The sequence below is a fragment of the Aulonocara stuartgranti genome (assembly GCF_965226115.1).
Source record: "Aulonocara stuartgranti genome assembly, chromosome: 2".
Lineage (NCBI taxonomy): Eukaryota > Metazoa > Chordata > Actinopteri > Cichliformes > Cichlidae > Aulonocara > Aulonocara stuartgranti.
In genome coordinates, this window is record NC_138940.1 from 21,574,584 (window position 1) to 21,598,599 (window position 24,016).

Below are 24,016 nucleotides of genomic sequence, written 5' to 3' on the forward strand. Positions count from 1 at the left end.
ATAGAGAGATGGATGGAGACGGACGTAAACAGACGGGGCGGGCCTGAAATCATATGAGTGTTTCCATTTTTGCCTGTCAGTTGTGTTTTAGACCACTGTAGAAAATCACATTTAAATGCACTTGTTTGTATCCATCAGCTGTGACAAGTGTGGAAGTGTTGGGAAAATAACACAAGGGAGCATTGTTTGTTGCATAAGTGATGCACTTCTCTCAGAAATGGTACTGAAACGTGTCTCATACACCGACTTACTTTGTGTTTGTTACTTTGTTTAGGAAAGTAGCTTAAAGTTTAAGTAATGTATTTTCCGCACTATAAGGCGCACTTAAAATCCTTTAATTTTCTCAAAAATCGACAGTGCATCTTATGTATGAATTCTGGTTGTGCTTACTGACCTCAAACCAATTTTATGTGGTACACGGCGCTCAAAAATCTGTCAAAAATGTTTTAGTACGACTTTTGTAAGTTGGATTGTTGGAGCACTACGGCTACCGTAGTCAGGAGCCTCGCGGAGGAATCTGGGTCCTAAACTCCGTAAATTTCAGGTCCCAAAGTCAAACGAACACTGCAGCATCACTGAGAGTTAAAAAACTGTCTAAATTCTTTCATCTGTAATAAAATGATCAGCGTTGCTGCTCGACCAGGTGTAACAATTAAGTGTAACATCCAGGCATCCATGAAAACAGGATTCATAAAATTTAACAAAGTTTGAAGTTAGCAGGAAGTTAGCTCGCTAGCTTCCACCTAAACATGATATGGCATGTTCTGACTGAGAGATTTCTGAAACAAATTCAAACGTACAGCTCTCACTTCCAACATAAATGAAGACAGAAAACTAAACAGCAGTGACGTTTGTAGGGTTACTGAAGTTGGGCTAGCTAGTTTATAATGATGTGCTGCGTGATCGCTAGCTACACAGCTATGTTAGCATAGCATAAACACAGTGAAGCTGGAGGATGAATGCTAACTTTTTTCCACTCGATAAAAGTTAACGTGAGGTAGGGTTGCCAACTCCCTGAAAAATAAATAAGGGACACCTCGTGGCCAGGGCCAGGCAACCGAGTTCACCCTTCCCAGTGTGGTGAATTTTGTAGATCTTTTTTTTGTGTGTGAAATTATTTTTTAACCATTTGACTTGAATTTGATTTAAGCAGATGCATATTCTTTGTGATATGACCATATGGGAAACAAATGATCATTTAGCCATTTATTTTTAGCTCAAAATGACAACATTAACACAGTAAAACAGGTCTCTTTCTTAAACAGAAGCCTGTCATGCTTAACTTTTGAGAATATAAGTAAATCTTTCTTTAAAAGAACTCTGTCCTGCTTAACTTAAAATTATATAAATTAATAGAAAGCAATAGAACAAAAATATTCTTGTAACAGTGCACATATAGTGCATTTAGTACAATTGGCTTCAGTTGAGGTATTATTTCAGCTTTTCTAATGCTAATCAGCTGCTCCTGTTTGTAAACCCACTTGTTCCCATGATTACGCATCATAACTCATCATCATTATTCATCTATGTATTACTTTTATGTATTAGTCATCTATTTGTTGTAATCATCTATCCTTGCAGTTGTTTATTACACAAAATAAATTATATTATCACACTTCTGGCCACATACCGCTGATATTCACTGCACATGCCCATATTAACCTTAACCCCAGAGGGTTTAAAAAAAACAAACCAGGGTTTACATACCATATCTGCTTCTGCCGTGGCCTGGTGGAAAAAAAATTGGTTAAGGGTTCCCCGAGCTTTCACGCCCCTCGTGTTCTTCATGTGCCCACCACTAGAAGCATGTCTATGGAAAAAGTGCGCCGGCACACAGTGCAGTGCGCTTTAAAGGTGTTATCATGCACTTTTCCAGCCAGGTGTTTTCCTTTTCCCATTCCTCCCTGTACTTTTGCAGCCTTTTTTTCTTTCTCTGAGGGCAACAAACATTGCTGCTCTAATGCTGGGCTTACACTGTGCGATTTTTGGCCCATTTAGAGACGATTTTTGAGTCGTGCGACCGATTTGGTGATCGGCCAGATTTTGGCCTTCATCGTGCATCATGTAGTATACGTGGGGTAACGAGAAGCGATTAACACCTCACGACCAGCTCCCGATCATCAATCGCTCGTGAGGGTCTCACCACAGCCGCTCACACTGCTCACGCGCAAACACGTAAACGTCGGTGAAAAAGATGGAGCAGCACAGCTGTGCAGCCTGTGATCTGGACACAAGCGATGGAGGCACAAGTTGTAGAACTTTGGAAAGCTCATCCGAGCCTTTTCGATGTGGCATCACAAAATGATCACGACCACAACAACCGTGAAAATAGTTGGATTGACATTGCTGCTCAATCACAGCTGCCTGACCAATGTTTTTCATTAGCAATTTAGCAAAGTTGATGGTGGTGGTGTGTCTGTGTGAGTGAAAGACAGAGAGGGAGAGAGAGAGCGACAGATTTTCTGTTATAACCTTCATTTTATGGAGGCACAGTGTGAGCACTCAGGTCGCATCGGAGCATCGGGCCGTATAGTGTGAGACCTGCATCGTGACCTACGAACTTATAATCCCTGCGAGTCAATCGTGCAGTTTGAGCAGGAGCTGAATAACGTGACTGAAAAAGTCGCACAGTGTCTGCCCAGCTTTAGGTGTACTGTCATCCGAGACTTGCACCGCCGTGTCGGCGTTTGTTCCCCTGTTGGCCATGCTTGTTGTTGTGGTCATCTGTTGTCTTCCGGTATTTTCTCCGTAAGCGACCTTTCCTCGACCAATGAGATGAGCGGTAATCTGAATTGTCATACTCGAATTGTCATAAGTGTGCTGTCAGCTCATTGGTCACAAAGCAGGAGAGGGGCTGGGAATTATGTTTTCAAACAAAGTGTTAATTCCATTAAAAGTTATAGACTACTTTTGATTCTCACTGTATTACAGGACAAAGTGCGTCCCTTATTAGCTCAATACGGGACGTGTACTTTTGTTTCTAAATACGGGACGATTCCGTTTTTTAAGGGACCGTTGGCAACCCTAACGTGAGGGTTCCCGATGGTTAGGGACAAATGCAATCGCATGGCAGGATGCTGTAAACGGCCAAACTTCAGTCAGGAGAACAACTGAGATAATCCCTCCACAATGCGAGGTTAGTCATTAATATACTGCAACAACATGAGAATAGAGCAGCTGCCAGAGAATTCAACATTAATGAATCAATTGTAGGGAAGTGGAGGAAGCAAGAAGAATGAGTTGAGTAAAGTTTGACTTATCTGACTGTGTTTTTTTCACTTAATGTGCCTTATAATCCGGTGCACCTTATGGTCCAAAAAATCCGGTATACGTGGCATCGCATTGTTGTGTTTTGTGTGTGTCTTGGATTCTCATTTAAACCTTTAGTTTTTTGTGTTTTTTGTATTTTGGCTCGTGTTTGTATTTTATTGCTCTTCTAGTTTTGTTGAAGTTTTTGAGTTATTGTAATGACATGTTGCTGTTTTTTGTGATATTCTTGTTTCAGTGCTGTGTTGAAGATAAGATAATACTTTGGGGTTATAACACAGTAAGGTAAGCTAAGGTTAAAAAAATCATAAGTTGGGAAATTTCAGCGTTATAGCGGGCAACTTAAAAGCATAAAGTATAACAAAACTAAACAAGAAAAAAAATAAAGTAATAGGACAATAAATCTAATATAACAACACAAATCTTCTATTTAAATGACAATATTGTAATAATATGTGATAAAAACTAAAACTGAAAATATTTCATAGTCAGATAAGTAAAGACAGAATTGAAAGTATCGTACTGAAGGTTGTAAATCTGTGTTCCCTGTGTCTGTTTATGTGTTTGTGCCCTCTGTGTATACTTGTCTTTTGTTTTGTAGTGACGGCTAATTTTTCTGTGCTTTGTCATTTACATTATATGCTGCGTCCAATTTCAAACGGGAAGTAGGAAATTCCGAGTTTCAAATCAGAATTTCCCCCGCAAACATCGCAATTTGTCATGGCAGCAGCCACCATGAGTAGTACTAAAATGACTAATTAAATGATATTAAATGATATCACCTTATAACCCAAGCACAACTGCTGTTAATGTAGCTCTATCCTTATAGTTGACAATGTGTGATTAGCAGTTTGAACTGTGTAATTGCAAAGCAGTGACAATGATTCGTGAGGTGTATTTCAGGGTGAAATACAGTGAAACCATTAGCAGAATATACAGAAGTATCACATATGGAAAAGATATATATAAATTTTATAAAGTTTAAATCTGTCTTGTGTGAAACTTGTATGAAAAGCACACAAGAGCCAAAACAGATATAAGATCCCTTGAAAGATTATATAAATGAAACTTGCATGTTTTGGATACTTACTAAAACAATATATGAAAGTAATGAGAAAGTGGCCACTTTCATGAGTAAATCATATAAGCCTTGTATGATCCTCTATATGAAGCAAGCTAAAGCTGATGCAAGTCTTTTATAAGTTTTTCCTAGTTGTTTTCCATATGGGAAGCCAGGTATTGTCACACTAAACACACCACTGATCTTGAGCAGCAAAGTAAAACTGTGGTTAAATCAATTCTTCCTAAACTATCAGATTTTCTTTCTTTTAACCAGCCGTCTTTTTCTTTGTTTTCTTTCCGTTTTTTTGTTTTGGTTTTTTTTGCTGGCATTTCTTTTTGAGTCATTAAACAAATTCAACCTGTGCTACCATTACTGCATTACACTCTGAGTATACTATTTTTATAATAACACCAAAAAAAGGGGTCATTAATGCTGACAGTTATCAGTCACTGTGCTTTTCCTCTCATCTCTGCAAAGTGTTTTAGTGTTTTCCAGCTCGTTTTCTGAACTTTGAAACCCTCGACATTACTCTCTTGGTTCGCTTTCACAAATCTAATGAGCTTCATTTCCACGTTGCAGTTTGCAACTTTTGGCTGGCAATCAGCTCTAATCAACCATCTGTACGTTACCTGAAGCTCACTGAAGAACACAAACTGTCATTTGGACATAAATTGGGCATTTGCAAGCTAGAGAAGCAGATATTTCCCTAAGGACTGATTGAAGACAAAATTGCATGTTTAAATATTTAGAAAAACAAATTCTCAGTGTTTAAAGTTAATTAAACATTGAGTATCCTCAGCAACCTTGCTTTTATATGAACATAACCAACATACAAACATTTGGCAGCCAGTTGAGTCGAGTCATGTGGCAGATGAGTTGCTCATTGGCATAGACTCACTCACATTGAGTGCCGCATGCTGACAATCTGTCTGCATTTAAAAATTCGATTTTTCTGCCTCCCGTCAGGTAACCAGTGCAAAGGCCTTGCAATCTAAAGCAGTCACAACTATTTGCAATCAGTTGCAGAATGCAAAAAATTTCAGTGCAATTTCACGTAGTTGCAAGGCGTCCATCCTGTGTGTGGCCTAGACCAGGGCTGTCCAACTCCAGGCCAGATATCACCCTGGGTCAAATAATTAGTTTGTTGCCGGGCCCCTGGAGAATTTCAAGACATGTTGATGCTTCAGGTTTGTTGCACTGTGAGTGAAATCTCGTGTCCACTTTGTAATCTACAGTAAATCAAGACCTCGTGTGCTTGCCTTCTGATGGTAATGACGTTGTTTCATTAGCTAAATAATCCAGCTGTTGGCTTTTTATCGCATGATACAAATGTAGCACATCTGCTTCGTATTGTCTAGAAGTCTGTAAGATTTCTTTTAGTAAAAAGTGGCCTTGGGACTTTTGTTGGGGGAAAAACACATCTTCATCCTCCCACTCTGGTTTCCTCTTGACTCACTGTTGAATTAACATGTCGATGTAGATGAACAGCTCATGTCTAGAAAACATACAAATAAGCGGATACTTCGTTGGTGAGCTCAACCAGCCTGTCGGCCCAGAGTCCCTTTTGTTGTTTTAACAGTCAGTGATTTAAGGCAGAGTATGATGTCATCCTTCTCATCATGGTTATACTAAATTGCTCCTCGTTTCGTGTTAGTGCTATTAGTAATGGTGTGTAACAGAGGTTATGTTGATGTAATATGTTAGAGCTCTGCAGTGAATTTGCCTCAGAGTTTCTGAGCTTTTCAGTCTTTCTGCCTTCATCTTGCTGTTCCTCACACTCTTTCTGCTTTAATGAGCCCATCTGCTGGACTGATCTGAGCCCAGATCTGACCCAGACAGATTTTCTTTTCAATTACTGTTTGTGAGGCAATAATTTGGCAGTGGACTTTTTTTTTTCTTGTGTCTTTTTTAGCAAACAAAGTTGTGTTTTTCCAAAAGCGACAATAATAATTTGTTTGGAATGAGCAGGGAAAAAACTTCTTAGTAGGGCTGGCTTATCTGAAAAAGCAAAGACTTCTAGCTTCAGAAATGTTTGTGTGTGGTTTGGCACAAATACTTTATTTAGGTTTTTAGGAGCGTTCTGAAATGCCAGACCTGTCTGCAGTGATATCCCAGGCATCTGCTGCAATGTTGCTTTAGTGCTCAGTGCAGATGACTCCTGTTAACAAAGGACGACTTTATTGACAAGGGCGCATGTTAACATAGATTAGCAGCGCGCAGCCACTGAACTGGTTAATCAGAGTGTGCGTATGTCTAAGCTCAAACAGCCTCTTTCTTTATCCTCAAACCTCAAAGCAGTCCAGTGACTTGTGGAGCTAAAATGGCCCCGTGGTTCACACGATGCAGGCCAAACCACAGCTATTTAATGGCTGTTTTTGAATTTTAAAACTGAAATAACAAATTTTTCAAAACATCTTTTCTCTACCCTCTGCACAAGTTAGTCGCTCATAACAAGGAGGGTGGACGACTACAGTGCATCACATTGTTTTAGACAAACGGTGCACAAATGGTTTGACTTTATTAAGACTCATTGAAAATTACATCTGTAATGAGAGAATTTTAAATGAATGCTCCGAAAAATATGAATGTTTTGAAAGCAATTGAACCACAGTGGGTGGAATAACCATAACCAGACACTGAAGGCATTTGTATACAATCATAAAAGCCCTTCTTGGAAGTTAAAAAGTCTGTTTATGGTGTCTACTCTAATTTTATTTCAAAAATATGTACTTACAAAAAGAACAAATAGTTTAAAAATGTTGATTTCAAACATAAGTAGCAAGCTTGTTAGCCAAATACGCTAATGACTGATTTTTCCATCCAAGACCAAAAAGAACATAATTAACCAGCTTGATTACATACATACCAAAGCTGCATACCAGTTCACACGCTGGAAACTAAGGCTGTACTCGGAGTCCTTCTGTGTTGTTTCCTCTGCTGCAGCAAGACTCAAACATCTTGCTTTTGATAAAATTCTAAATTTGATCTTGCCTAGCGTTTTAGCTAAAACCTTTTCTGTCTCTGGGGTCTCAGCTGCTGCTGATCAAATAATCTGAAAACATCAATCCATCAGAGCACTCTTACACTTTGTCAACCAAGAATAATCATTTTCTAACAATTTACAGAGCGCTGAAGAAGCTGCAGTGAAAACGATACAGGATAATGATAACGAAGAATTTTCACTACAGTACAAACATTATGTACATTACTGAAGGTCGTGGGGAGACATGATGGCAACGTATAACCCTGCAAGAGTAATATTGCATTAACCAGTGAGGATAAATGATTTTCAAAATGTTAGCTAAATTGACTAACTAACAATAAAATCAAAACAATTACAAAAAACCAACAGCAGCTAGAAATGAGAATGCATTGTTTGTTTACATCTTTGTGAAATCAGTGAGCTATTGTTTCAGAAGTCCTTCTCGTTGAGTTTGAATGGTAAATTGGCCACAGGTGTCATTGTAGCATGTGCCGTGTAAGTCCGCGGCGATTCGTAATTGCGCTGTGGATGGATCCGCTTTATTTGTTTTTGGTGCTTAAACCTCTGTACCCCCGCTGTGTCCCGTGCAATGTAATGTCGCTATAAATAGTGCTGAAGTCAATCTCTCTGTCTTCCTTTGTTTTCTCCAGGTCAGCCTACCAAACAACTCCAGCTGTGTTGAAGAGATTCTGCGGGTACGTTGCTTGGGTACACACACAAACACACACACGCATGCACAGTAATTGCACTGATTATCAGCTGTTTTCTGTTTGTTCACAAGGAGCTTGGTCCCTCTCCAGAGTCTGATTTTGCAAAGGAAGGACAGGGAAAAGAAAGGGGACTACAAGGCAGGGAGGGAGAAGAGAAAGCAATCTGTTGGCTTAGGTCAATGATTACACAAGTCCTTTTATTTGGATGACATCATACAGACATCTTTTCCACAGACCTATCATCTCCTTTAACCGTTCTTTCTTCCTCCTTTCTAGCTGCATGTAATCAAAATCACACAGCAATACATTTTCCCACAGTTTCTCTCTCCTGTCTCTTCCTGGGAGTGATGTCAAAACAAAAATGTTTCCCTCGCTAATCTTCCCTCACTGCCAGTCAGAAGATTAGGACGGGGACCGTCTTTGACTTCTTTATGTCAAGTTACCGCTTTCACTTCTCGCCGTCTCTCCTCTCTTGCACTTGGTGCGCCCTCTCTTTCTCCCTCAGTGTCTGTCTTCCTCCCTCTTCATTCCTCTCTGTCATTCAGCCCCCTCCCTCTCCTCCCCCTCCACAAATCAATAGGCTGGTCAACAGGCTGTGTGACAGATAGGCTGCTGTGAGCTGCATGAAATGCCTTTGTCGATAATATTGGTGCTCTATTGAATTCAGTCTGTGGTTTTTAGCTGTGTCAAGTGGAAAGATCAAGGAGTTCAAAATGTGAGGTGAGGTGAATCGGAGCACGGGGCCTGCAGTTCATTTTTCTCTCTCTGTAATGACACGGCTACAAGATGTTTGTCACAGGAACATTGTTGTCGTGGATGTTTGCACAATTCAAGGTAACGGTGTGCATCAGAGATATTGTACAGTAAAGTCAATCCTTCTGAGGGGTATTGACTTTTTACAGTGTTTGAACCACTGGAGCACCAAGCTCTATGATATCCATGCTAATGTTTTAGCTTATGGTAAGTTCACTATAAACAAGAAGCATTATCTAAAAATACATCATTAATGAGCCAAAAGGGGACTGTAGGCAAACCAGCTGTTCCTGCCATTAAAATGTTTAAATGAATTGTATAATGATTGCATTTGTCCCTAACCATCGGGAACCCTCACCTTAACTTTTATCAGTGGAAAAAAGTGCTAATGTGTTTATATTATGCTAACATAGCTGTGTAGCTAGCCACCACGTAGCACATCATTATATACCAGCTAGCCAAACTTCAGTAACCCTACAAACGTCACTGCTGTTTAGTTTTCTGTCTTCATTTATGTTGGAAGTGATAGCAGAGCTGTACGTCTTCATTTCTTCGGAAATTCCTCTGTCAAAACAACATGTTTAGGGAGAAACTAGCGAGCTAACTTCAAACTTGGTTAAATTTAATAAATTCTGTTTTCATGGATACCTGGATGTTGAACTTAATTGTTACACCTGGTAGAGCAGAACGCTGATCATTTTATTACAGATGAAAGAATTTGGACAGTTTGTAACTCTCAGTGTTGCGCCAGTGTTCGTTTGACTTTGGGACCTGAAGCGGAGTTTGGACCCGGAAACGGCTAATGACGTCAGACTTAAAGACTGGATATTTGAGCTGTCTGATTTTAACATTAACCTAAACCTAGCCAATTAGAAAAGTAAACTAATATCAAGAAGCCATGATTATGATGATATATGTGTATGTAGATAATTACATTTTTACATTTAATGGCTGCATTTACCCTCTATGTTCCTACCATATCTACATTGTTACATGTGTACTGTGAGTCAGACGCTAGCTAGCTAGCTTTACCTTGGAATGACGCAAGCCAAGAAAACTAGCTAGCTTGTTGTAATTTACAGTTGGCATATTTTTGGACAAGAAACAAAGTTAACCAATTAGAGAAAACTTGGGAAAAATCAATTGATATGTGTATATATAATATGTTCTTAAAAAGAAGGGCAGAGTAGCTCATCGACAGCAAAAGGCCTGAAAGACCACAGAAAACAAAAGTGATATTAACAAGGAGGTACATGCATAAAGTCTTCAATCAAGAGACGCCTTCATGAATGGAAATTTAAAAGATTTATACCAAGTTGCAAACCTTTGGTTACACCGAAGAATAAAAATGTCAGATTAGAAAATGTTTGCCAAAAAACATCTAAAAGAGGCTCTTTGGAATGATGAATTTAAGAATAACTTGAAAGATTAACAGAAAGATGGGAAGAGAAAAAAAAAGGCAAAAGAGAGAAACAGCTGGTGATGTGAAGCACACCACATTATCCATCTAACACGGAGCACGCAGCGTGCCCTGTTCTGCTTCTTTATTAAAAAACAGAGAAGGAGCGAAAGGAGAGAGCGAGGTCGGTCGTGTTTTCAGTGCACGGTGGTGGATAAATGTACATTTTGCATGTCTGTGTCGGGGCGTAATAGATGTAGATAATGGAGAATATGACAAATTGATAATAACTGGGAAACCATTTGCGTTTAACTATGACAGACTGAGTAACTCACGCGCAGTGGCTGCAATATCACATTTACAGACACATGCAAACACAAATTCAGGAGAAAACAGCTGTCCTGTCTGTGAAAGCACAGGAACTCTTCAAGGATGGACTCAATGATGTTAATGATGTCAGAGAGCGGTTACCTAGCAACACACCATATGTCGTCAGGCCAAGTGCATTACGATTATAAAGAGGGAAAACACAGCCACACACTCATGCTCAAGTATCGTCATTAATGTGTAGCTCAGTTATACACACAACCTTACCCACACACATACGTCCTCCCAGACTCATGTGTCATCTGATGAATAGCATTCATCTACCAAGGGGGGGTGAAGAGATGGATGATGGGAAAATTCTGGCCCTTTGACATCGTGACCTGCTGCACGGTGGCTGTGTGAGTGGAAATGAGCATGTAAAAAAATGGATTTAATGACTTTACCAACCATTTTAAACACATGTCACAGAAAAAGAAGTTATTGGTCATTAAAACACATTTACCAAGAATTCAGTTTTCAGGTGATGGTGGTTACAAAGGACATCGAGGGAATCAAAGCTTTAAGAAAATCTATTTGGTAATTTTCCATATTCAGCCTTCTATGTGCCTCCTTTCCAATGTTTGTGAGAAATAAAAACAGCCAGTACCTAACAGATTATAAAGCTCCAGCACACCCACCCACTCATGCACATATGTTTATCTTGTTAACTAATTGATGCTTCTACATACTGAGATTGGAATTCAGCTGAGAAAACGGTGTGATTAGAATAATTGAAAGGGGATGCTGCTGCTTCTGCTGCTGCCTTGTGCAGCTCTGTTGAAATGCAGCTGACTGGAGTCAGCTTTTATTTTGGTAAATCACCAACTCTGCATTTGCACCAATCCCTGGTGGGTCACTAACTCCCTAAGCGCCTTCCAGTTTATACTAAAACTTATACTGAACCCACCCTGATTGGGTGCTGGTGCAGCACAACCTTGACTGAATGCTGACTCCACTCCACTGCACCAAAGATGTTGCATAAGCAAGCCCCTTTGTTCCAATGGGCTAAACTTTATCATGATTAGACACCAGGTAAAGGCAACACAAGTGCAAGCTGTGTATCCTTTATTTAGCTGGTTATAATGACAGAAATTCTGCTACTTATGAATATCTGTTTAAAATAATATATTTAAAAATTTGTTTGTGTGTTCAGGAGATGACCCATTCCTGGCCTCCTCCACTAACAGCCATACACACTCCTGGGAAAGCTGATCAGACCAAATTTCCCATCCCAAACAAGGTTAGTATGCTTTTTCTTCTACTACACCCAAAACCTTTCATCACTAAATTCAAAGTGGCTCACATTAATCCGTAATAGTGTACATTCTCTCCGAATGACACGCCTGCTGATGCATGCTTCCTTCAAAGTTGTTATCATGTTCTTGGGCCTTGATCATTTTCACTTTAAGCGTGAGTCAGCGAGCGGTGGAAAAAGATGCGATGCAGTCGTGAAAAACCTTTACTTATACTGTGACACTTATTGGAGGGGCGCAGTAACACTAACTGCAGTCTGTCACTGAAAATCTTCAGTCTGCTCATTAGCTCTGATTCACAAATTTACTGCAGCAGTGATGCTGGGATAGAATCACATTACTGTTGGCTCATTCTGCACAGTGGCACAAATGACAGCCAATGAAATTACTGTGTTAAGGTCTATTAACACATAGTGAGTAAAGGGGAAACTCCCAGTGCATCATGGGAATCCCCCAGCAGCCTACACCTGTTGCAGCATAACTAAGGGAGGATTCAGGGTCACCTGGTCCAGCCCTAACTATATACTTTATCAAAAAGGAAAGTTTGAAGCCTAATCTTAAAAGTAGAGATATTTATTTATATTTAAAATCATCAAGTTGTCAGATCAGCCATAATTAAAAAAAAAAAAAAAAAAAAAAAAAAAAGGTTTCCACATGTTAAACAACACCTTTGGTTGTTGTTGGTATAAATTGTAAGAATCATAGTTTCTCATTTTGTTCGGCTTTTTGTCAGATTTTTACCAATAAATCATTAAGTTGATGCACAAGTTGTGGATGAAAGGCAAATTTTAATGGATTGCTAACGTGACCCCGCTCTGCACCCCTACAAAGTTTTATCATAATTAATTCAAAAGTTTTGGAGATATCATATTTACAGACAGACTGAAACCCAAAGTCTACCAAAATCATCACCTCGTTGGCGGCAGTAATAAAAAAGTATTTTCAAGTAACGTCAGCAAATCAGGCGAATTTCAAAGTTTCCACCTAATCACTGGAATTAAACTTACTGACAGTTTAATGCAAAGTTATTCACTTGGCAACAAAATACTTTCTTATTAACTTAGCTATTACCGTCTATTCTTACTGTCCCTTAACATGTTTAATCGCTCAGTCAGGAAAAGGGCAAAACAGTCTGAAAAGACTTTGTTCCACCGCTGACACGGCGTGGTCTTCCTTACTTTGTGAAGCAGAGGACCGCAGGTGAACACCGCTAATAAGCACCAACGGCGTCCTCTGTGTGTTAGGTGTGGCTGTGTGCAGGCAGGAATAGGACCCAAGGTGCAGACTCCGGAGACAGACGTGAACTCAAAAAGGCTTTAATGCTGAACGCAACATGACATAACTAGAAAAACTCAAAATAAACTTACACCGGTGGACAGGCAAAACACACAGCAAAATAAACGGTATATCGCGACACAGACACTAAGAAACACAGGGCTAAAATACACAGAGGGAGCAATCAGGGAATGGGTAACAGGAGGGAAACACAGCTGGGGCAAATCAGGCCTAACGAGACAAGAGGAAGCAAAACCAGACATATTAACATCACACATGGACTTTCAAAGTAAAACAGGAAACATAACAGACTCACGGGCAGGCACTATAACAAAGGGAACAGAGACACTGACTGGATGTGGGGATACAGCAGAAAGGGGAGACAGCAACATGGAACACAGACAGAAAACCAGAACACTAAAACTCTAACCAAACCCCACCCAGAGAACCTAAACTAAGAATAATCCTAAAACCCATAAAGCAAAGCTAGAATATAATGAAATAACAAAATCAAAGAACCAAAAACACAAAAACACTGGGTCAACGACCCAGGGACCCTAACAGTACCCCCCCCTTAAGGGCTGGCTTCCAGACAGCCCAAACCAGAACACCAAAAACAAAAAAAACCAAAAAAAAAAAACCAACCCAACCAGGGTGGGCGGTGGGGGAACCAGGACGGAGGGCACGAAACAAATGAAACACATTGAGCCAGAAACAAAAAAAAAAAAAAAAAAAAAAAAAAGTGCAAACACTTTTGCAACAGAACAAAAAACAGGCTCATGACAGGCGCAGGCAGCCAGGAAAAACTGTTCACAAAAAGTTCAGGGGGCCGGCCCGGAGGCTGACGGCCCAAGAGCCCAGAAAACAGTTCAGGAGGCCGGCCAGGCGGAAGGCACTGACGGCGACCGAGCAGGTCAGGAGGCCGGCCGGGCGGGAGGCAGCGACGGCGGAGCAGTACAGGGGGCCGTCCATGACGGCGGCGTAGGTCAGAGGGCTGTCCATGACGGCAACGACGTCCAGTCATCGGCCGGACAGAACGTGCAGGACGAGCAGGCCGGACAGGACGAGCAGGCCGTGCGGGAACAGACAGATTGGAGACCTCAGGGGCAGACAAAACTGAACCCTCGGAGGCTGGACCAGGCGGAGCTGCAGAGGCTGAGGCCGGACCAGGCGGAGCTGCAGAGGCTGAGGCCGGACCAGGCGGAGCTGCAGAGGCTGAGGCCGGACCAGGCGGAGCTGCAGACTCGGAGGCCGGACCAGGCGTAGCAGAAGCCGAGGCAGAAGCTGGACCAGGCGTAGCCGAGGCAGAGGCTAATGGCGGCTGGATGGGCTCCTCGGGCCCTCCAGCTGAGGTGGCGTGAGACTGAACGGGCTCCTCGGGCCCTCCAGCTGACGAGGCGTGAGACTGAACGGGCTCCTCGGGCCCTCCAGCTGACGAGGCGTGAGACTGAACGGGCTCCTCGGGCCCTCCAGCTGACGAGGCGTGAGACTGAACGGGCTCCTCGGGCCCTCCAGCTGACGAGGCGTGAGACTGAACGGGCTCCTCGGGCCCTCCAGCAGGAAGAGACGGCTGAAGCGATTCCTCGGACCCTCCAGCGGAGACAGGTGGCTGAAGCGGTTCCTCGGACCCTCCAGCGGAGACAGGTGGCTGAACGGGCCCCTCGGACCCTCCAGCGGAGACAGGTGGCTGAACGGGCCCCTCGGACCCTCCAGCGGAGACAGGTGGCTGAACGGGCCCCTCGGACCCTCCAGCGGAGACAGGAGGCTGAACGGGCCCCTCGGACCCTCCAGCGGGAACAGACGGCTGAAGCAGTCCCTCGGACCCTCCAGCGGAGGCAGATTGCTGGACGGATGACAGAGGAGAGGAGTGACGATGGCGTCGCTTCCTTCTAGATGAGGGAACTGAAACTGGCGGAGATACGGAGACCTCCTCCTCATCCGGCCACATGGCCACCAGGAAAAAGGCAGGCGAATGGGCAGGCGAACAAGGTCCTGGCTGGTGTGAGGAAGGAGAGGCAGTCTGAGGTAGCGACGAGGCAGGTGGTGAGTGTGTGTTGTCCTGGGGCGGCGGTGAAGAAGTGGAAGTGAAGGTAGAGAGAGCAAGCTCGCCAGCCCTGACTTGCTCCCTCCAGGCAGCTATGGAGCTGCCCAGCACAGTGTCCATAGAAAACTGAGTAAGCCGAGGGTTGCTCCGAATGATGGCATACACAGCACTTAGCCCAACTGCCATGGTCCTCAAATCATTGGCCTGAGCAATGCGGTCAAGGAGCCTAATCATCCGCTCCATCTCAGCATCGAATCCAAAAGCTGAAGAGTCTGCAGGGTCCATGTTCTGGTCGCGATCTTCTGTTAGGTGTGGCTGTGTGCAGGCAGGAATAGGACCCAAGGTGCAGACTCCGGAGACAGACGTGAACTCAAAAAGGCTTTAATGCTGAACGCAACATGACATAACTAGAAAAACTCAAAATAAACTTACACCGGTGGACAGGCAAAACACACAGCAAAATAAACGGTAGATCGCAACACAGACACTAAGAAACACAGGGCTAAAATACACAGAGGGAGCAATCAGGGAATGGGTAACAGGAGGGAAACACAGCTGGGGCAAATCAGGCCTAACGAGACAAGAGGAAGCAAAACCAGACATATTAACATCACACATGGACTTTCAAAGTAAAACAGGAAACATAACAGACTCACGGGCAGGCACTATAACAAAGGGAACAGAGACACTGACTGGATGTGGGGATACAGCAGAAAGGGGAGACAGCAACATGGAACACAGACAGAAAACCAGAACACTAAAACTCTAACCAAACCCCACCCAGAGAACCTAAACTAAGAATAATCCTAAAACCCATAAAGCAAAGCTAGAATATAATGAAATAACAAAATCAAAGAACCAAAAACACAAAAACACTGGGTCAACGACCCAGGGACCCTAACACTGTGTTTGACTCACCAGTTCAATTATCTCTCAGAGCTCAACACAGCCAGCCTGTAATCAACAGAACAAATTCATCTGTCGAATAAAAAAAGAAAAAAGTTGAGGATCTGCAGATCACTTAGACTTTAGAAATAAATAAATAAGATAAAAACTACTTCAAGTTGAACGCTTTTCCACTTTATCGTTTAATCGTTCATCAAAAACAAGAAAACTGAGTGTGTATTTAACAGGAACAGTGATAACAGCCACAGCTGAAGAGTCAAGGAAACAAAGATCACCTACAGAAATGTCATCAGCAAAATAACTCTGTATCCTCACCTGCACTGTTTGTCTGTCATGTTTGAAAAGTGGCGTTCAGGCACAATAAAAGCAGACTGAAGATTTCAGAAGATCGATGTTCAAAGTTTCACCCGCCGCTACAAAAAAGGGAAGATTTACGACGCCTTGTAATATATATATCTAGAAGATTTGCCACATTAAAAGAAGCAGCAATGCTGTATTGAACATTTATCTCTGAGGTGACGATAACAATTCTCCCTGAAACAGCAGACTGATTTTTTTTGCCTCATGCTTTTATGAATTACTCTTAATATGCAAAGTGCCTCATTGGTGTTGGTGTGAGGTGAAGTAGGAATGTAAACACAGAGGCAGTAAGTCTGACTGAGTACTTAATGAATTAGGAAGGACTGTTGTGGCGCCTTCAGCCTCCAGCCTCACACTAATCCTGCGTCACAGTGAGTTTTAAGAATGAGGAGGAGCGTCGACGCGGGGAGATGAGAGGCTCTGAATTCTGTGTAATGGCATCCTTGTGCTGCTGTGAAATCAATAATGACATCTGTTGGTTTATTCATTCAACTCATCTCCCTCTGGCTTTCTCTTTCCTTCTCTCCCGCTCTCTAGGAGTCACAGCATGTGACCTCGGGCTACAACACCCAGAGTAAGTTTTCCCAGCGTAAACACTCACGTATGAGCTCTGCGATAATTAATGCTGCCGAGGCCATTAAAGGCAACGCCACCCAGGAGGAATGTGAGAAAGGCAGCTGACGTTGAAATGAAATCATTGCCACGGGAGGAGGGTAGTCGGAAAAACCTTTGCTTTTAACTTCCTGGGTTCATCTGAACAAGTAATCAGACAAACGTGATTACGTGATGAGTGGAAATCGGGGGCTTGTGTTTGAACTGACAGCATCACATTAGAGTAGATTAATGAGGGTAAAAGGTTCTGTCACAGTGTATATTAATTCATGCATAACATTTAAAAAGTAGCTCTTTCTTGAAAATGCGTCCACACGGCAGCAGTTGTATGATCTCCTGCGTTTTCTGTCATATAAATACTGTTAGAGGATTGATGTTAACCTCAACCGAAGTTTAGATAGTGAGGTCAACATATGCACAAACAATCACGCTGCTTTAAAAGCTCTTCAGACTCACTTTAAATGCTGAGTTTGAGGTTTTTTCCCCCTATTATTGGCTCTGTGTGATGTCAGGAAGCAGGGATGGCCTTATATGGTCATAGCACAGCTCTAGCTAACAAAACAGAAGCCCCACCCACCTGCTGCTTTGTCATTCATTTCTCAAATGAGTGACTGAGCCAGTCAGAAGAAAGATGTTTTAAGTTAAGGTCATTCTTTTAGCCAGTGAGCTCAGTGACACAAACATGTTGACAACCCCCCTGGCAACCACTGGTATTCTGTAAGTGATTGGCAAGTGGTTGCTGGATGTCACTCGCTTAAATCAGGCACTGTGAGAAGACTGTGCTGCTCCCAGATCCTCCACAGCAACTGCCAGCAACCTTCAACATCCACTCACAACCGTCTGGGGAATACGGAGGTCCCCTAGCGAGAGGTGGTTGTCAGTTGGCTGCTAACCAACCTGTGGGACCTGGGCAATCAGGCTGTTGTATAACATAAATATGGCTTATTTTAAACTGTGAATCATGTGAATCCTCTAGTATGATTTAGGAAGAAAAATACAGAGCTGGAAATAAGAATAACAGGCCCCTATAAAGATGTTTATACAATTAGATATCTAAAAACCTGTGTTGGTGGTGGAAGTTGCACACAGTAATGGATTAAATTGTTGATAAGTCAGCCAGGTGGGCCGGAGTAATTTACATATCTAGATCTGGGGCGATTGTGGCTCAAGAGTTGGGAGTTCGCCTTGTAATTGGAAGGTTGCTGTTTCGAGCCTCGGCTTGGACAGTCTCAGTCGTTGTGTCCTTGGGCAAGACACTTCACCCGTTGCCTACTGGTAGTGGTCAGAGGGCCCAGTGGCGCCAGTGTCCGGCAGCCTCGCCTCTGTCAGTGCACCCCAGGGTGGCTGTGGCTACAATGTGTGAAGGGGTGGATGACTGGATGTGTAAAGCGCTTTGGGGTCCATAGGAACTAGTATAAAGCGCTATACAAATACAGGCCATTTACCATTTTATCTGATCACATTCCAGGCTGATTTGAGATAATGAGACAATAATTAAAACAAGGTGTTAATGCTAACAATCAGATGTGATTATGTAGATAATGCGTCCAAATGCAGATTGCATATCAGAACCAGGTGTAAAAAGCTTTGATTCCTAAGACCTTATGGATATACCGCATATTTACAGATAACACATCTGGTTAATGGTGATGGTGTTAGAGGTTGAAAAACACCTTAAATACAGTTTTCTATTTCACCGGTGGCCTCTGGGCTCCTGTGTTTGTGTGTGTGTTCTTCCATCGGTTGAGACACCTCTGAAACCACAAAATAGGTCATTATGAATCAGTCAGAATAAAGCGACACGCCATAACACTGTCAAAAAGCTCCATAGTTGAGTCTAGCTGGTCATCCATTGCATCCATTTTTAACATACTATCAAGCAGAGAGGAAAAACTGTTTTGCCACAGGTTGATAAAGTCATACAAAAAGCGATTACTTCAGGTTATTGCTGCAAAAGGTGGAAAAGGTGGTTCTACAAGCTACTGAATCATGGGATGCATTTAGTTATTCACAGTCCTGTGGAAACTTTCCTTTTTCACAGGACTCTATGCTAACTTCACCTAGTACTGCATATAGTACCTTACAGTATTTCCGACTCCCAGGGTTGATCAGATCATGAAAAGCTTTTCTGAGGTTGTTGCTCTTTGTTAAATCCATCTTGTAGTGTTTTGAGTTATTTGTGCCGTATATAAAGCTCAAGCATTTCCCCACTGGCAGGTTTTTCCTCTCTGTGTAAGAAAAGAAGAAATACGACTGACTGGAATATGAAATACAGCAAAAAGGATTCTGTTCACAGACTCCTCTGTATATCCACTTGGAAAATAAATAATCTCCTCGTTTTTGTCAGAGTGTTTCAGTTTGACTTTTATTGCAAAAGGACATTTACTTACTGTTTTTACCCCACAATCCTGTTACCAAAGCAAACAGATACACACTGGAACAGAGTGTCATATTTTCCAATGTGACAGTACTGCTGGTCTACAGTGATGTGAGTTTGGCTTCCTGTCAAACACTAATCAACACACACAGACACAAGTCTTGACACATGCAAAACTGTGATACAGTGATTGAATGTCCTCTGTTGTGTTGCAGAGCGATGTACTGTATCAGCTAACAAGCCTGCTGCTAAACCACCAACTGCACCGCAGAAGTCGTGAGTATATCTCTCTCTTTTTCTCTGACACACACACACACAGAGAAACTGAGAATTTCTGACCTGCTGCTGCTGCTTCTGCTGCGTTTGCCTCAAGGTAAAATTAAACTTGACTCTTGGATGAAATTCACTGGTGGTAGGAGGAGAAAAAAAAGATTGTGTGGATCAGAGCGGGAAAGTGCAGCTACATTAATTTAACGTGAGCCAGGAGCATATTGCAACATCTCTGGCTGCAACCCACTCCACGCATCACTCACAGAGCTGTACGGCAGGATGAGAGTGGAAAGGCACAAATCTCGACTTGTAAGGCCGCGTTATGACCCCGGTTTGCACTGCACGTTTGCTCGCGACGAGCTTAACGAGTCAAAAACGCAAGAGCAAGTGAGAAAGGAAGGATAAAACTGAGTGTCATTACGCTAGCTAGCCAGCTTAGCTCCTGCAGTGGTAACTTAACCCAACTTACCCTGATGTGGATTTGAGGCGGTTCATATTTTAACAGTGTCAGTAAGATCAAACTGCTGCGTCTCTCAGCTCATCTCAAGCCAAGCGCTAACCTCTGGGCATGAAACATCAAGCTAACGTAAAGTGTAAAAAACGTCAGTTTCTCCAGACACCCCTTTAGGCTCTCCAGAGGCAAATCAATCCCCAACTTCACAGATGAAACTGACATGTTTACAGCCTGGTACAAAAAAAATCTGTTTTTAACCTTGAAAGTGAATTTCCTCATTTCATGACAACTACATACGGGGTGACTTTTTCCCCTTTTATGACTGACGCTTTGAAAGGCTTGAAAGGTGCCCCAGATGGCAAAAACTGCAGTTCCACTAGGTGCTGCTTGAGGTTGGCTCCAGATACATGTAAGTCCCCACAGACTCCCATGTTAAAATGTCCAACATATTTACAGCTGGGTACAAAGATGGTTTTGACTTCTATGGAGAGTTTTTCCCCTGTCATATCAGCTGTGATTATATGATTTTTTTTTTAATAACTCATCCACTTGCTAGCACCTGCTCATCTGTTGCTTTGAGTCATTAAGCTGGACCTCTCTGCTGTGTTACTGGCTATTCCATGTCTGAAATTGTGTCAAGAAATTGGTGGAGAAGCTTGTTGCAAATAGCAGCGGTTTCCCTAACTCAAACTGAAAAGTGACACATAAGAAAATCTGAAAACTGTGTAACCAGATAGGAGTCAGAAGTCATGTGACTTGTATACCAACTACCACCTTACCTGCCTCTCCATCCTCTCCATTGTTCTTTCAATCATGGAAAACGACACTAACTGGCAACCTAGTAACCTAAAATGTGAGAAGAAGGGGTGGTCAGTAAATGAGTCAGCAATACATCTGCTAAATATACTTAGACTTTATCCTGAAAGTTGTTTCTTAAGAGAGTCATAGTTACTCCCGCCGTTTACCCGCGCTTCATTGAATTTCTTCACTTTGACATTCAGAGCACTGGGCAGAAATCACATCGCGTCAACACCCACCGTGGGCCTTCGCGATGCTTTGTTTTAATTAACTAATTAAACAAGTTAAAATTAAACTCCGTCTATATATGTATCCATCTCTGCTCTTTTGCTTATTCATATCAGGGTTTCATAATTCTTTAAAATAGCTTGCATGTAAAGTTTATCAGCAGCCACAAGCTGTTTAATTACACAGAAATTTATTTTTAAATAAGTCTTTATTATATACAGTATAATGCTGTAACAATGTAGCAAGCTGCTTTTTGCAGAACAAAGAACAAAGCTGTGGAATGTTTGTAGTTTTTTCAACACTTTTTACTGCAGTACACTTTAAATAAAGTTGTCTAACACTTAAAAATAATCACAGACACAGTTGAACCCCACTTATGCTAACTTTAGCCATTTTGCCAAATACATTTTGAGCTAAGCTAGCTAGCTAATTAGTTAGCGAGAGCTAATGAAAGCTTGTCATTTCAGCTTTACAAAGCCAGAGATATTAGAAAGGATAAACAAACCACTTGAAAAATCCCAAATAGGAGGAGGAACTCTGTAGTGCCAAAGATGATAATATTATGACCCATATTTTTTCTGTCCTATTCCCTAAAAGTCTAATCTCTGCAGTGCTACTGTAACACCTGGAAAAACAGTGTTTGAAGACTGAGCCACAAATAAAATTATTGCAACAGTGTGCTCGCTGTCTCGTAGCCTTTGAAATGGTGGCTTTGAAGTCAGGGACCAGGTCTGCGACCGTGCTGACCTGTTGCTGTCTTTAATGGTTGCTGTCCTGCACACGCTAGTCTCCTTGTTAAAGATATTTCAGTATCTAAGGAAGAGGATTTTGATCTGCTGTCACACCATATCATATAAAGTAGTACAACTCTCGTGTTACTACATCTAATGAGAGTTTTTAAGTGTCAAGTGTGATGCATTATTTATACACTTTATTAAAAACCTCATTTAAGGGTTAGAGAGTATTTGGTGAGGATGGCGTCAAAAAGCACTCTCCTAAAAAAGACTTGATGGGTAGGAGATGATGCAAAAATCCTGCAACTTAAGAAAAAGTCAAGGCAGTCTTGTAAGTTAGCGGTAATTCAGCTGGATGGTTTGATTAAAGTCCCAGGTCAAAATGTAAGTTCTCATTTCCTTCACTTTAGATATGCAGTTAAATAGTTAATTATATCTCCATTAGGATGAAGTCTGTGGGAGCTGCAGTGCTTTCTGTGCCGTTTTATGCTAAGCTTTCAAAGCTGATAAGCCCTTTCCTGTTGATTACTCATGTATACCCCACAGTGCAATTTTTTCCCCAATCTTGTATTCAAACATAAATGCTGCTTTGTTTATTAGGGTGAAATAATTGTTATTGGTTAAAAACAATGCCTAGTTTACTGCTGCCATTAGGCCATTCTCTGTTTTCACTGTGATGCTCAACAGGCGTAAAATGTTCTCTTTAATGAATAGGCCTACCTCGTCTTATTCAACAGTAAATGAGCTGTTTAGGCTAATTGCTATATTCTTTGCTGAATGTTTACTATGTCTGGCTTTACAGAAAACTCATCCAGCTGTAATCCTTCTCCAGGCTCAGTACCTTAATGCCCAATAAGAAAAACACAGTGAATTCTGCTGTTTCATTATAGTCGATAGCGCAGTGAGTAAGAAGTTTTGTGACACTGTGATCCAATCACATGATATTCATTTAGGCAAATGCATGAAAAAGCCTCCTTTAGTGAACCAGTTTTTGAGCTTTGCTGGCTCAGAAACACAGATAACACCTTGGTTAGTGTCTGTGAAGGTTCTCAGTCATCCAGGTCATTGTAGTCAAAGGAGCTTTCAAAGAAAAGCGTCTGGACTTCTTTAAGTTGTTTGAAGACGTTTCACCTCTCATCCAAGAAGCTTCTTCAGTTCTAAGGTCAAATGGCGGAGACTCCCAGATTTAAACCCAGTGGGAGTTTCCCCCTTAAGAGGGACAAAGAACCCCCTGATCTCTCACCCGAAACCCTGGCTGATTGAGACCCACACCCGTTTTCACACCTTGGCTGATGTGATTAGAGGAACATCAGGGGGTCCTTTGTCCCTCTTTGGGGGGAAACTCCCACTGGGTTTAAATCTGGGAGTCTCCGCCATTTGACCTTAGAACTGAAGAGGCTTCTCGGATGAGAGGTGAAACGTCTTCAAGCAACTTAAAGAAGTCCAGACGCTTTTCTTTGAAAGCTCCTTTGACCACCTTGGTTAGGGTGCATTTGTCAACAAAAAGCGCTTTGTATAAAATAAAATATAATGCTAAAAAACGCTTAAAGACTTTTTACTGCAGTACACTTTAAGTAAAGTTGTCTGACACTTAAAAAATAAGTCACAGACACAGTTGAACCCCACTTATGCTAACTTTAGCCATTTTGCCAAATACATTTTGAGCTAAGCTAGCTAGCTAGTTAGCGAGAGCTAATGAAAGCTTGTCATTTCAGCTTTACAAAGCCAGAGACATTAGAAAGGATAAACAAACCACTTGAAGAATCCCAAATAGGAGGAGGAACCCTGAAGTGCCAAAAATGCCAGTTAAATAAGTTTACAGCAAAAATCATTACCAGTTTCCTTACAGGTAGAACACAAACCCCTACATTATCATTGGAAAAGTGCTACCTTTGGTGTCCAGCAATCATTAACCATAAAACTGGGGTCCAGGTGGTGGTATTACTACGCAGGTAAAGTCTAAAATAGCAGCCTGCCAAAACTTTCCTCAACATTTGTTTTTAAAATGCAGTTATTAATAATAATAATAAGAAATACTTTATCGCAGTCAAAACATGAAAAACAAGATTAAAAACATATCTAATATCGATATCAGAAAACAAAATAGTTCAGAAAGATAAAAGATTATACCAAAGAAGAAACTCGATCAGATAGAAAATGCAAA

General features: G+C 41.8%; 1 protein-coding gene and 2 long non-coding RNA genes across 8 annotated transcripts in view; 1 reads left to right on the plus strand and 2 right to left on the minus strand.

The window, feature by feature from the left end:
• aff2 (AF4/FMR2 family, member 2) overlaps positions 1–24,016 on the plus strand; it is a 214,166-nt gene that overhangs the window by 103,271 nt on the left and 86,879 nt on the right. For all 6 annotated transcript variants that reach the window (XM_082503774.1, XM_082503775.1, XM_082503776.1 and 3 more), the window contains 4 exons: positions 7,964–8,008; positions 11,695–11,781; positions 16,917–16,953; positions 19,584–19,644. In XM_082503774.1, coding sequence (XP_082359900.1) covers positions 7,964–8,008; positions 11,695–11,781; positions 16,917–16,953; positions 19,584–19,644 — 230 coding nt within the window. The remainder of the gene's footprint in view (positions 1–7,963; positions 8,009–11,694; positions 11,782–16,916; positions 16,954–19,583; positions 19,645–24,016) is intronic.
• Positions 16,034–18,787, minus strand: LOC309688384. Its single transcript, XR_014271069.1, has 3 exons — positions 18,665–18,787; positions 16,335–16,432; positions 16,034–16,067 (listed from the first exon to the last, which is right to left on the minus strand). It is a non-coding gene; the product is annotated as an uncharacterized lncRNA (long non-coding RNA).
• LOC309688383 lies at positions 19,077–21,658 on the minus strand. The gene is made up of 4 exons (XR_014271068.1): positions 21,624–21,658; positions 20,872–20,938; positions 19,708–19,774; positions 19,077–19,219 (listed from the first exon to the last, which is right to left on the minus strand). It is a non-coding gene; the product is annotated as an uncharacterized lncRNA (long non-coding RNA).